This window comes from Euleptes europaea, chromosome 1 (genome assembly GCF_029931775.1).
Source record: "Euleptes europaea isolate rEulEur1 chromosome 1, rEulEur1.hap1, whole genome shotgun sequence".
Taxonomy (NCBI): Eukaryota; Metazoa; Chordata; class Lepidosauria; order Squamata; family Sphaerodactylidae; genus Euleptes; species Euleptes europaea.
The window spans coordinates 24,610,313-24,625,290 of record NC_079312.1 but is presented as its reverse complement, the minus strand read 5'-3'; the positions used below and the strand labels follow the sequence as shown (position 1 = coordinate 24,625,290).

General features: G+C 41.9%; 1 protein-coding gene across 1 annotated transcript; it reads left to right on the top strand.

Moving 5' to 3' along the window:
• The first annotated feature begins 9,268 nt into the window (after positions 1 to 9,268).
• Positions 9,269 to 13,780, top strand: LOC130473877 (killer cell lectin-like receptor subfamily B member 1B allele B). Its single transcript, XM_056845502.1, has 4 exons — positions 9,269 to 9,386; positions 11,221 to 11,379; positions 12,002 to 12,134; positions 13,657 to 13,780. Exons 1-4 carry the CDS (start codon positions 9,269 to 9,271, stop codon positions 13,778 to 13,780), a joined length of 534 nt encoding a protein of 177 aa, XP_056701480.1.
• Positions 13,781 to 14,978: the final 1,198 nt, after the last annotated feature.

Below are 14,978 nucleotides of genomic sequence, written 5' to 3'. Positions count from 1 at the left end.
ATAGCTGGAATAATCACAGCCCAATGAGCTGCCAATGTTAGACAGATTAGGTAATCTACTCTGCATGTGTACAGACACCTTAGAAATGTTTGTCCACAGTCCCGAACTCCTCATCCTTCTTGCCTGCCTCATTTTTCATGATGAAATTAGCTGGTCTTCAGGGATGTCACTGTGAAGTCTGATGGCAGTGTACTTCTGAATGTCATTGAAGGGTTGGGCCATCTAGGGATAAGGGCCAACCACCTATTACGTGGCAACATGTGCTCTAAAACTCCAACAGGCTGCTGCTTCTAGATAAAGTAGCACCAATTTGATGTAATTTTCAGTGGTTATTTCCTTTAAGTCCTAAACAGCTTGGGACCAGGATTCATTCATTCATTCATTCTCCCTCTCTCCCTCTCTCCCTCTCTCTCCCCTCCCCTCCTCCCCCCCATTTAGTTTCCTTCAAAGCCAGCATGGTGTAGCAATTAAGTGGCGGCTTCTCATCTGGAGAGCTGGGTTCAATTCCCCACTCCTTGACATTAAGCCTGATGGGTGACCTTGGCCCAGTCACAGTTCTCTCCGAACTCTCTCAGCCCAGGCAGAGGCAGGCAATGGCAAACCACCTCTGAACGTCTCTTTCTTTGAAAGTCAGCTGTGACATTGGCACACACATACACACAGAGGCATTTGTTGCTTCTTATGATTATTTTCTTGGTGATCATAGATTATGTTGCTGCTTTCTTGTTTGCAAAGCATTATTGTTATTTTTGTAAATTTTGCTATCTGGGTTTGTTTATGTTTGTAAAACACCCTCAAGTATCTTTTGGTTAAGGATCGGGTATCAATGTTTTCAATAAATACATTTATTATTTTAGAGTACTTCCCCTCACTTTTCTTCACTGTGTGGACTCAAAGCAGCTTACAGTATAAGAAAACATCAATACAACAACAATCTCATCACATACACCAAATCTATTTGTCATCAGTAAACTAATCCAGAGGAGAAGGGAGCAGAGCAACCACCAGCCACTTTTCCATCCATGGAAAAAGTCTCTCCCCAAGGGTTTTTCTTTCCGCTAGAAGTCACATCTGGAATCAAGAGATAACATCATACTTTATACAGTGCAGAGAAACAGGTTTGTTTTCTGGTTTATGTGTAAAGCACACTATGTCATAGAGAGCTGCTATTGGTCCTGATAAGGAAAAACATGTACTGATGGGCTGCATTTGTACATGTAAGTTTCTCCAATGGGGCAAACAGTAGTTTCCTGGGTACATTTTAGGTGAAGAAAATGGAACAGTGGGGAAGATTTAAGCCCCATCTTCCTACATACCCCAGTCCCAGTTCAAACCTTGCCCCAGCACCCTGGAAATTAGGTTCAGCAGATGGAATTCCCAGTCTGTGTCTGTTGACCAGACCTGGCAACAGACCTAGGGAAAGTATACTGTGTGGTTAGTGTTAAGTCCGCGTGGGGAGGACACATGAGGTCGAGACGGAGTTCCAACAACAACGCTTTATTGTAGTACAGAACTGAGAGCTGTATAACCAGGCCCTGCTTAAATGCTCCCCTGGCCCCTGGTGGCCACTCCCCACCCCCCGATCCGTGATGGGGGAAAACAACCCCTGGTTCACCAATGGCATGACCCGGCTTAGGGCCAATGGGATGCGTTGGCTTGACCAATAGCGTGAGCAGGTTTTAGGAGCCTTCGCTCGGGACTCAAGCTCCTAGGTTTTCCCTTGCTACGATCCTAGCTATTCACATACATTACAGTTAGGTTTTTAGTCTTCAATGCAATTTGGCTCCCTATTATGTGGGCCACTACTTCTGCTCCATCTACACAGCCTGCAGATCTGTCTCATACGTTTGTATCCTACCATTCTTCCAATGAATGAGGGGTTGGGCTGTGGCTCAGTGATAGACCATCTGCTTGGCATGCAGCAGGTCCTGGGTTCAATCCCCAGCATCTCCAGTTAAAAAAGGGATCAGGTGGTCGGTGATGTGAAAGACCTCTGCCTGAGACACTGGAGAGCTGCTGCTAGCCTGAGTAAATGATACTAACCTTGCTAGAACAAGGATCAGATTCAGTATAAGGCAGCTTCATGTGTTCATGATCTGCATGTGGTCAATGAGCACAGCAAAAGCAAAGGCTTTGCCCATTCTTAGCAAGCACAGTCACAGATACTGGAATAGTTCAAGCAAACAGTGCTCATGCTCGTATGGAACTGAGAAAACCCTCTGTAAGCTACTGAGATGGTAAAATGATGGGCAAAACTATAGGATGCAGGAATGCTAAAGCTGGAAGATATGCTCACTCAAGCACAATATTATGAGCTATACGTTTTACTGTACAATATTTCCATTCTAAGGAAAAAAACATGGTAGATTATTTTATTGTGATTATACTGATTAAATTATTAGTGATTATCTTATGTGAAAGACAGGTATCCATTTTTATTAGGAGGAAAGAAGAGCAGTCTGATTGTCGAAGGCTTTCACGGTCAGAGTTCATTGGTTGATAACCTACAAGAACCAAAGCAGTCTGATTGTTGTAATCATTTTTCCCTTTCTGCAATGGAAAACCCTGCTTCAGTAATTAAAACTTCAGTGAATCTGAACAGGCTTGAATTCAGCTACGTGACAATAACACTAACACTTCCTGACTGTGACTTGCGCTGGTTGGTCAACTTGATTTATAGACACTAACTGAGCAGCAGCTGTCTGCCCCTTGTTGCGCACATCTCTCTTATTTGCTCTCACGGTATGGCAGAAAGAATTGTCTATGCTGACCTCAGGCTCCCTCCTGAATCCAGCTCTGCAAGGCTGCCTCATCCATCTCGAGGTTCCAGTAAGTGTTTAAGAATTGTGTGAAAATTTGATTGTGGTCTTTCAGTGCTATTAATCACAGCATAGAAATAAAAAGGGGATGAAATCTTTTTAGATGAAGCTGTTTTAGTAGGATCTTCCACCATTTTGGATGAACATCTTCATGAAAATGTACAGGAGATGCTATTTTATTACATAGGAAAAATAGATTTCAGTCACTTTTCAGATAAGATGCTGAGAAATTGGAATGGATTCCAAAGAGGTAAGAAGTGCTTATTTTGGACCTGGGTGTGTTAGTATCACAGTCTTGAAACTTTTTAAAGAGGCTTGCATTTGGACCCCAAAACCCTGAATTTTGTCTTCCATCTTACAAACACAATACCGGCCAAGGGTCAAACTAAACATACTACTGAGGATCCAATATCAGATCCCCAGGCATGAATTTTACCTGCAAAAAGCAGGCATAGAAGTGGGGGGGGGGGGCTGGATTGAATGCCAGGGAAGAAGTGGTTAACTCTTTCCCCTTACCCAATTGAATGTAAAGGTGGGGAAGACAGGTATGCACACTGTGCTTATCTTTTGTCCCTTCTGCAAATTAAAGCAGCTGGGGAGTCATGTCATACTGGGGAAATGTTATGGGGGCAGAATAAAATCCCTTCCCAGTGCAGCCATCTTCATCCATATCTTTTCCCTTTTCATAGCTCAAATCTGGGGATCGGATCATGGATCCCCAACATCATGAATCTGGTGCTAAATGTATATGTTATCCCTAGTGTCTAAGGAAGTGACATTTGGTAGAAAAAGAAAACAATTTCAGACAGACATTTTGGCAGATGTCACAAGTTTCAGAGAAAAGGAGCATAGAGAACAAATGTTCACTTTATACATTGAGGGTTGGATAATTTCCAGGATTCCCAGAGGTATTTAAGGAACGAATAAGGTCTTCAAACGTCTTAGGGGGATTTTTTACTTCTTTCCGATTTTACTGGCAGACATCCCAAGGCACTAATACGCCATGACATATCACAAACTGCTTTTGAAAGTTACCGCAGTATCAAAAGTGGACTGCCATTTGGCATATAGAACTACTGCACAATACATGTGTTCAGCATATGGAACTAGTTGTTACTCACTTCTTTGGATCTGAGACAGTGCCCTGCAGTGAATACACATACAATCTGTGTACTGTGGATAAACACTGAGTAATTCTTACATTACATTCAATATGTGTCCAGTGGAACAATAGATTGAAACCCTAGATTTATTCAGATACTGGTCCTCAGTTTTATTTTTAAAGTGAATATACACAGGCTGTTACTTATATTTGATTTAAATTATAGAAGTGGAGATTCAGTTGAGGAAATGGTGGTGTGAGACCCTTCCCAACTCAAAACAGCAATTAATCTCCGAAATAAAAAAGGGAAATGAAATCTAGCCTATAAAAAGTCATTTGCATAACAATACCTATGGATTAATAGTCATTAATTCAGAACATAGTTAATGGCAATGCTATTAGATGGAGAATTATCAGCTTACATGTTTCATTGCAACTTATATGTCCTGAGTAGAATTCTTTGCCTACCATTAGATATATATAAATTACCTCAGAAATGCCTTATAAACTGTGGAATCATGGTAAGTCCCCAATGCACATTCACTTGTGAATAGGTTGCATTTGGTCTCATTGTGTCTTCCTATGCTACATGAATTAATCTTTACAGATGCCTCTCAATTTTCGTGTTGGTACCAGCTTGCTCTGTGGATGGGATGGGGAAGCAGTGCAATGCTGCTAGTCACTGTGATCGTGTTGGGTAAGTAGAGCAGTATATACTTATTAATAACAGTGTTTCAGTCTTCATTGTGTCATGGGCAGAGGGGCCTCGAGGTGGATGGTTTGTCATCCAATGGATGCCCACTACTTCTGACCTGGAAAACTGACTGTTCTTTTGAGGAAAAATTATATTGGTCTCTCTGATTGACTGAACTGTGTTTTATCCAGGCTCATGGATAAACTCCTGTGTTTTTTTAATGAAATCAGGAGCCTAGCACTGTGTCAGGTTCAATGTACGTGAGATACCAAAGTACTCAGAAGGAACAAGGGATAAATGCCAGTAAAGTGGTCAGAAAACTATAATCTTGTTGATATTTTCATTAGACCATTGTGTTGTAAAACTCTTGGGAACTTGTGTGAAGTTCAGATATCTTATATTCTTTTTTTATATAAATATTTTTATTAATTTTTAACAATAAATAGGGGTACAGAAGGGAAAAAAGGAATGGTAAGGATTAAAAAAAAACAAGCAACAAATTATACAAATAGTGATTAGCGGTGTAACGCATTGTACTACCCCCTTGAATCTTTTATTAATACTGCTATTTTCTAATAGGGTGGATTAAAACTCCATCTGAATCTATTGTGGTGCTTAGAGTCTTGTTATTATTTTTTAGTTGCCATATAATCATAGAAAGGTTTCCATTTGTCTCTGGTTTGTTTTTGATTGTTCGTTTGTAGAGATTCAGTCAGATGTGCCATTGTTATATATTCATAAGATTTATCCATCCAGGTCTCTATGGTAGGAATTTTATTTGTTTTCCATAGAGATGCTAATACTACTCTTGCCGCTGTAGTTAAATATTTCAGTATGTTCTGTTGGTCTTTGTTGATATTATCCGGTGTTTTACTTAATAGAAATAATTTGGGGTCATATAATATACTTTGACCAATAATGCCTTCTAAGTTCTTATGTATTCCCTTCCAAAATTTATGAACTACTTCGCATGTCCACCAACAGTGATAGAACGTGCCCCTAGTTTTACTACATTTCCAACATAGGCCAGATGACAGATTGTTCGTATTTTGAATGTCATTCTTATCTAATCCTATGGTCATTTTGTGTGTGTGTGTTTTAGTATTTTCTTATACTTAAAAAGTAGGGAAATATGAAACATCATTGGTTAGAAGGTAGGCCTCATTCACTATCCCCTTTTAGTGTCTTAGAACATCACCCCGGAATTTTCAGCTCGATATACTATGATATAATTTTAAGGATTTATAATCATCATTACTTTTCTGGTGTTCAATGTTCCCTTAAGTTACAGCACAATGAAGTGACAATGGGCATCCTCTCTGGTGTTTATCAGTTTCTGTTCTTACTCTAAGATATGAATAATTTCAGAATGTGGTACAGGATGGGGTGATGTATATCAAAGCTTCGCAATATCACAATTATAATGGGAAGTCATCTTGTATTGATAGAACAGTGTAAAAATGATCTCAAGTATATAAAATTAGCTTAATTTCCTGTGGTTGTATTGCTATGAAAACAGATGAAGATGTGGTGGGGTGACAGGAAATAATGTGGACAGAAGCTTTTGAGCTGCCCCATATCTGTACTTCATTAAAGTAGCCCCAGGCTTTTACAACTGGTAGCCCCAGGCTTTTACAGCCTGCCTATTGGTCCTTTCTGAACTTTTGGCTATCCTTGGATTCTTGTGATCAGGAGATTATGGTTCGTCTCCAACTTCATGCCAAACCAGGGTTTAATTAAACTGACTATAGTTAGTTGTCTGAAAGAGGGCTGATCCACTAACTATAATTAGAGTTCCTCAAACCAGGATCTGAAACCAGGATCTGAAGATGGTTTATTGACCACAGTTAATCTTAACTGTGGTTTCACATAGGGCTGCCAAACCCCCAGCTGGAGTGGGGGATTCTCATTGCCTCTCTGGTGTTATGAATGTGATTACATCACTTCCACTCTGGGGGCTGTAATTCCAGGCACAGAGCAGATTTTTTTTTAGTCCCTTCCTCATTTTTATTGTAACTTTTCTGTCTTGGGTCTTTCAATGGAGCCCATGCTAGTCAGTTGGCATTCCTGACTCCCATTATCCAATGCCATATCCCTTTGTTCCCAATTATTGTCATTTCTTTTAGTACATTCCATACATACACCATTGTTTTCAACAGACATTCAGTTACAGGGTCTGGGGCAGCAGTCATTGGGCGAAAAATGCTTAGTCGCTTTAGTCTCCTTTATTCCCTGTTTTAGCCAGGATTTAGCCAGGATCGAACACACATTCAGCGAAACACATGCATTTGATCCTGGCTGAATCCTGGCTGAAACAGGGAATAAAGGAGGCTGAAGGGACCATGTGTTTTCGCCCATTAACCATAATGCTACCAAAGTCTCACAGAATGCAGTCCTCCCTCTTCCCTCAATAATCCCCCCACACACACACACATTTCAAGTCCATTCAACAATGGGGCTCCATTCAACAAGAGCCCAGTTTCTACACACATGCACTGTAGACACTGTTCTTTTCAACAGACAGCCAATTCCAGGGTCTGTGGAAACTATAATTGAAGATAATACCAAAGGTGATTGGTTAGAACTAGAACATAAGAAAGGCCCTGCTGGATCAGACCAAGGCCCATCAAGTCCAGCAGTCTGTTCACCCAGTGGCCAACCAGGTGCCTCCAGGAAGCCACAAACAAGACGAGTGCAGCAGCACCATCCTGCCTGTGTTCCACCGCACCCAAAATACTGCTCTATGCTCCTCTCTTGCAAGGATGATGAAGAAGAAGAGTTAGTTTTTATATGCCGACTTTCTCTACCACTTAAGGGAGAAGCAAACCGGCTTACAATCATCTTCCCTTCCCCTCCCCACAACAGACACCCTGTGAGGTAGGTGGGGCTGAGAGAGCTGTGACTATCCCAAGGTCACCCAGCTGGCTTTGTGCGTAGGAGTGGGGAAACAAAACCAGTTCACCAGATTAGCCTCCACTGGTCATGTGGAGGAGTGGAGAATCAAACCTGGTTCTCCAGATCAGACTTCACCGCTCCAAACCACCTCTTTTAACCACTATACCACGCTGGATCCAAATAGTTGGAAGGTTGCTCATGTTGCTGCTAGCTTAGGAAGCACCCAAACAACACCTTTTCCCAGGAATTTTCACTAATAATCATGGATTAGTAATACACAACTATAACAACCCAAAACAGTGATTCCCATGTGTATTTTCAGCTTGGGAATTCCATTATGCACACCCCTGGTGAATAAGATAAATTGTTGGAAGACATTTGGAGGAGGGGGGTGCATGAAAAGATGAATTAACCTTATATGGCTTTGGGACATTAAAGCATTTTTGCTGTTGGTGGGTAGGAGAAGTCAGGTCATGAGGATGGCTAAGATTTTGTTTGTAGCAAGAGGGATAGTGGACTGAAAAGTAGGCCACTCAAGAATGATAGTGTGTAGAGGTATGGAGATGAAGAAGTCCCAGGGACAGCCCATCGACAGGGGGACTTACCTCTGGTGAGGGCACAGATTCCAGTCCCATTCCATTCAGGGGGTTGTCATTCCTCTCACAGAACATGGTTTCCACTCCCTGGTACTGTCATTCCACTCTGAGGCTGTCATTCTGGTCCTAGGGACCATAATACCACTGTGGAGGCTGTCGCCCCATCCCAGGTCAGTTTATCTGGTCCCAAGGAATGCCATTCCACTGTGGAGGCTTCATTCTGGTCCCCAGAACAGGATTTTTGATATAAATTCCATAGTTCCTTTGCAACTTTTGTGCATTACAATGTATTTCAGTGGAGCCAATGGAGTAAGTTGGTATTCCTGGGTCCCATTACATCCAATGGACCATCAGGCATCTCCCATTGTTCTCAATGGGCATTCTTGTCATTTGTTTTACTACATCCTGTCTGTAGCGTGTGTGCTTGGAAACTCACTCACTTCAGGATCCAATAAAATAGAACCCCTTTGTTGAATGTGCTTGAAATTTGGAGGATCTTGAGAGAAGAGGGAGGACTGTGTTCACGGAAAATTTAGTGAAGTTATTTTCAGTGACTGTTGCACCAGAACTCAAATTGAAAGTCCATTGAAAATAATAGTCCAAATAATCCAGAACCCCAAAACACAGCACTGATTTCTAACCCAATCTGGTACCATCCTACCTGAAATGAAGCTATCACAGTAAATCTAGATCTGAAACTGTAATAGATTTTTTCTTGGTGAGCATACCTATTATTCACTCAACTGCCCACTTTGTCCTTTTTCTTCAGAACCATGATGTGCTTCTTTATTTCATAGTTTCTTTGCTATCCAGTTTCCTGGGATCATTTTCTACTAAGTTTTCTGTCCTCGTCCTTCCTACTTGCCTATGCCTCTCCTCTTGTCACGGGTGTACTTATAGGACAATTTCCATCAACCAAGCAGACCTTTGACAGTAGCTGGACTGTCTGCGAACATTTTGTTGCAGAATGTTCTGCTTCTTGCCATTACAAAGTTTGTGGACATACCATGACAACACAGTGGCTGCAGTTAATTTTCCCTCTATTAACAATGTAATGCATTTTATATAGATTTAATTAACTTTGGATGCATGCCCCCTTTTTTCAATTTGTCAGTCAACAAAACGGACATTCTTATTTGAAGTTTTTCAGATGAGGCAACCTATGGATGCTCTGGAGAAAGACTGTCACTGCCTGGGACCAACCAGTGGAACAGAAAATAAGTCCGACCTGTCCCAACTGAAACAGTTTCTGTGTAAGCCACTTGACAACAGAATAAAAGGTAAGTTTAGGTATTATCTTTCAATAATGAGGGTCAAGGACAGACCTTATAACAGCTCCTTAAATCTTCATATAAATGCAACAGTACAATCCTAAGAACATTTTCCTGGGAGTAAACCCCATTGAGCCCTGACCTGGATGGCCCAGGCTAACCTGATCTCGTCAGATCTCAAAACTAAGCAGGGTCAGCCCTGGTTAGTATTTGGATGGGAGACCACCAAGGAATACCAGGGATGCTGCGCAGAGGAAGGCACTGGCAAACCACCTCTGTTAGTCTCTTGCCATGAAAACCCCTAAAGGGGTCGCCATAAGTCGCTGCGACTTGACCGCACTTTACACGCACACAAACCCCATTGAAGAGCCCCGTGGCGCAGAGTGGTAAGCTGCAGTACTGCAGTCCAAGCTCTGCTCACAACCTGAGTTTGATCCCGACAGAAGTTGGTTTCAGGTAGCCGGCTCAAGGTTGACTCAGCCTTCCATCCTTCCGAGTTTGGTAAAATGAGTACCCAGCTTGCTGGGGGCAAAGAGAAGATGACTGGGAAAGGCACTGGAAAACCACCCCGTAAACAAAGTCTGCCTAGTAAACGTCAGGATGTGATGTCACCCCATGGGTCAGGAATCACCCGGTGCTTGCACAGGGGACCTTTACCTTTAACTTTTAAACCCCATTGAGTACACTTGAATAGGTTTCTAAGCAAACCTGTTTAGGATTGCACTGTAAGTCTTTATGTATAAATAATGAGGCTTTTTATTAAAATGCAAATGGTAGCTTGACCTACTTATTGCAGAAAACATCTGAAGACATTATCACAAACACAGAAAGTATGTAGAACAATCCCAAATGTATTTTTTGTCTAGTTCAGGGGTCCCCAGGGTGCCATGGTGCTCATCAAGTGTCTTTAGAAAGTGGGTGGGACTGGGTGGTAGTTTTGCCCAGCATGGCTTCTGATTGACTGATGGAGATTTGATCAGATGTGCAGATTTTTTAAAATGCTGCTTTGGCAGCAGCTGTCACCACAACAAAAGGATGTCCACAGCCATTTTGAGGCTGGCTCAGCCTCCTGTGGCAGCCATTTCTGGCTGTGCATATCATACTGTGTCAGAATTCCAAAAAGGTGCCTGCATGTTTAAAAATGTTGGGGACCATAATCTAGTTAGTTGATTTGTATGCCACCTTTCAGCCCCATTAGTAGGGTTGGCAACCTCCAGGTACTAGCTGAAGATCTCCTGCTGTTACAACTGATTTCCAGCCGATAGAAATCAGTTCACCTGGAGAAAATGGCCGCTTTGGCAATTGGACTCTATGGCATTGAAGCCCCTCCCCTCCCCAAACCTCACCATCCTCAGGCTCCACCCCAAAAACCTCCCACAGGTGGTGAAGAGGGACCTGGCTACCCTACCCATCAGCCCCTCCCCCAGTAATTCACAACAACTGAAAAACCAACAATAAAAGAAGGGGGCACAATAAAAATCCAGTTAAAGAGGAGCCAAACTTTCTCATTAATTCAAAGGCTTTCTGGAACAAAACTATTTCACATTTCCCTAGAAGGTCAAAAGAAACAGCACTGACCTCACCTTCTGGGGAATCTGAAAATGGGGGGGGGGGCAGAAATGGCGTCCTGTGAATCCACACAAGGTAAAATCAATTTGTGGCATTATTACAATCGAAAAGATCATACAAAAAAAAAACAGATTTGGGAAAACATGCAACCAAACTGAGGAACATCTAGAATGCAGATGACTCCATGATAAACGCCCCCCACACACACACACATGCAGGAATATGTACTTTGAACGGAACTCCAGCATCTCTATTTCCAATTTTTTCCTTTCAGAGCAGTCCAGCTGTAGACTGTGTCCTCAGAACTGGAACCTTCATGAGAACAAATGCTACTGGATCTCCAAAGAAAGGCAAACATGGAATAAGAGTAAGGAAGACTGCAAAGCAAAACACTCTCAACTGCTGGTGATACAGAATAAAGAAGAAGTGGTAAGTATATCTCTACAGCTCTGCAGGGAGCTGTGGTAGTGCATGAAAATTGTGGTCAGTGTATTTTATCATGGAATTTCTGTTCCTCATGCCATAGAACATATTGAAGGCTAATTGGCAAGCAGTGTTTCAGAGAAGTCAGTCTTGCTCTCTGTCTTTGGAATGGGTCCTGGCATCCCAGTCAAATCTGTGAAAGCAGCTTGCTTTTCAGGGAGTATAGGGGAAGGCAGATATGGGGATACTGATAATCCCATTCCCTACTCTTGATTAGATAGAATCAGAAGGGTCTAGGTCTTTTATGCATGACTGTTTCACTGGTCGTCACCCCTCCTATGACTTTGGGTCGTTGTGTTGATTAAGCATGCCATTTCCGACAGTCACTTTCCCTCTGCATTGCTCTGTGTTTTGCCCATGTTTTCAAATTCGAGATAAAACGGGTCTCTAAAAATGTGGGCAAAACACAGAGAAACGCAGGGGGAGAGTGAGGTGACCTCTGACGGTCGGAAACGGCATGCATAATCAACACAAAGACCCAAAGTTGTTGGAGTGGTGACGGTGAGTGAAACAGCCATGCATAAAAGATCATAGAATCTGTGCTATATTTATCTGTACTGCAGTATTGCTAGACCAGTTGCGTTGCTTACAGGCCTTTATACGAAGTATTATGGAAGGGGAACAGCTGCTGTGGATTGGACTAAAGGCTACATTTCCTGAAAGAAGATGGACCTGGTTAGACGGCTCTCCCTTGGATGATAAATTGTGAGTACCTTCATTTAGAGAGCCTTGCTCTGAAGTGGGTGACCCGTGAAATTTCTTTAATACAGCCACTGAAATTCTGCCCCTTCGCTTTCTCCATCATCTTTGCTCCCACCACCATTCTTGTCATTTGCCATGTTTGATGCCACCCAGGCTCAGTCAAAATATTTCCCTGTGCTACCAAGCATCAACATAGTTGTGAATTGTGTTGCTATGTTTATTTATTTAAAACATTTATATCCTGCCTTTCCACTGTAGGCCTTCAAGGTGGTGAACAGTTAAAAAGACATTAAAATCAGCTTTAAACAAAACAATGCATACATGTGAAAGTCAAATTAAAAACAAACAGGAGGGTCAATAAGGGAATGGCAAACAAAGGAAAAAATTAGTTCTTGTAGGTTATCCAAGCTGTGTAACGGTGGTCTTGGTATTTTCTTTCCTGACGTTTCGCCAGCATGGAAAAAATCTCACCCACTTGTGAATGACAATAGACAGGGAGGGAATGGGGAGGGAATTCCATAGCTTTGATGCCACAACAGAGAAGGCCCTTTCTCATGTTGCCACCAGTATGGCCTCAGATGCTAGGGCACCCAGCACAAGTAGGTTTGTCAGGTCCCTCTTTGCCACCAGCGGGAGATTTTTGGGGTGTAGCCTGAGGAGGGTGGGGTTTGGGGAGGGAAGGGACTTCGATGCCATGGAGTCCATTTTCTCCAGGGGGAACTGATCTTGATTGGCTGGAGATCAGTTGTTATAGCAGGAGATCTCCAGCTAGTACCTGGAGGATTAGTGAAAACTAAACAAATAATACGTATGCTGATTCAACACAGTTGAGAGAACCCACAGCACCAGCTCAATGTTCTATATCAATGATAATACAAAAAATTCTTAGTCAGGTCTAATTCAAGTTGATTATTAATTCATATGATTAAGGTTGAACCACCAAACATAATAATAACACACCACAAATAGGATAAACAAAAAACAGTTCCTTCACTATTATACAATCATAGGTCAAGAAATGCACAGGGTGGTGGAAATTTCATCGAGTTTCAAAAGTAAAAAGGTCCAAAATAGACTGTCCCATTTGCAACAATAAACAAGTTCAAGGTGTAGAGTTCATGCTCATATCCAACTGAGAGAATCCAATTTTATAGATGTAATAAGAACAAAACGTTACTTCCGGATTAGTAAGCGTTTCGCAATCGTGATTGCTTCATCAGTTGCAAATGTCCAAGAATTCTTTTCCAACGTGGGCTCTCAACAGTACCTGGAGGATGGCAACCCTAAGCACAAGGCCACCAAAGCTGATGATACTGTTGTCAAGTGAGTTCATATTTGGCAGCCTTTGAGATATGCTTTATGATAAGACAACATGGTAAGTATGCCTGAGACAAGATTCTTACTGAATAGGAAATACCAGAAACAGCAATTTTTTTTTTTTAATAGATTTGTCATAGAGAGATGGAGCTGCTGGTTGGATATAACATTTTTACAAATGTTGTTTGTTTTCTTATTTGTTATACAGATTTCGGGAACTAGGTCCAGTTGAAGTAAACTTCTGTGGGAGACTGAATGGGAACCAAATAATTTCTGAAGAATGCAATACAATAGCCATGTGGGTCTGTGAGACAGAAGCTCGCTTAATATAAATAACCAGAATGGTCTTAGCCCATATTGCAGAGCAGAAAATGGCTAATCTGGCCTGCCCATATTCGATAGCCTTGGAAACTTTCACCAACAGTCCTGCACTCTCTTCTCATTCATGTTGCTCATTCCATTTCTTGTTACTGTTGGCTGATTTCCAAGAATATCACAGTACACATGTAATATTTCAGAGGAAGAAGAGTTCGTTTTTATAACCTGCTTTTCTCTACCTGGGAGTCTCAAAGTGGCTTACAATCGTATTCCCTTCCCCTTCCAACAACGGGTAGGTGGGGCTGAGAGAACTGTGACTGGCCCAAGGTCACCCAGAAGGCTTCATGTGAAGGAATGGGGAATCAAACCCGGTTCTCCAGATTAGAGTCTGCCGTTCTACATCATGCTGGCTTCAGTTAGTAAATATTACATGTAGGTTTTCCCAACAGGGCAAATAGCCTAGGGTTGTTTCATGTCAGGAAAATGAGTTGGTGGAGGGGGGGCATAAGCACCTGCTCCCCTTAAACATCTGCTCCCATTGTGCTGTGGTCCTTATCCAAATCAAGCCTCCATTTCTTGATACTGTTTAGCTTTAGTTGCTTTGTTCATATGTAGTGCTTCTCTCAAAGGTCTGGATCCTATTGATTTTTGACTAATGGCAGAACTTTCCTTCCTGTACCAGTGGAAGAGTTTCTTCTGCCAGCAGAATTCTCTGCCTTTAGTGGATCTAGCCTAGTGTTAAAAGAGTAAACATGCAACCAATAAGTTCCCCAATAAGGTAGGGTAGTGAAGTATAACTGGGGCCCCTTTTCCCTTTGGTACAGCCATTTCTTCTCTAACCACACCTTCTTCATTTGGTCCCTCTCCTTTGGATCTACCCTTTCTTTTTTAACCACCCTCATGTCCATTTCAAGTCGCTTACTCTGGTACAGAAAAATCATACAAACATTTTGCTTTCTTGACTACCTTTTTATTACTTTGTATATAACCAGAGAGAGAAAAAATATGCCATCCATGATGGAAGGCTGAGTCAACCTAGAGCCGGCTACCTGAAACCGACTTTCGTAGGGATCAAACTCAGGTCTTGAGCAGAGCTTTTGACTGCAGTACTGCAGCTTAACACTCTGCGTCACGGGGCTCCTATCAAATATATATATAACTTTAAAATGGTATATATAATTATATTATATATGTATATATAATTAAAAATGG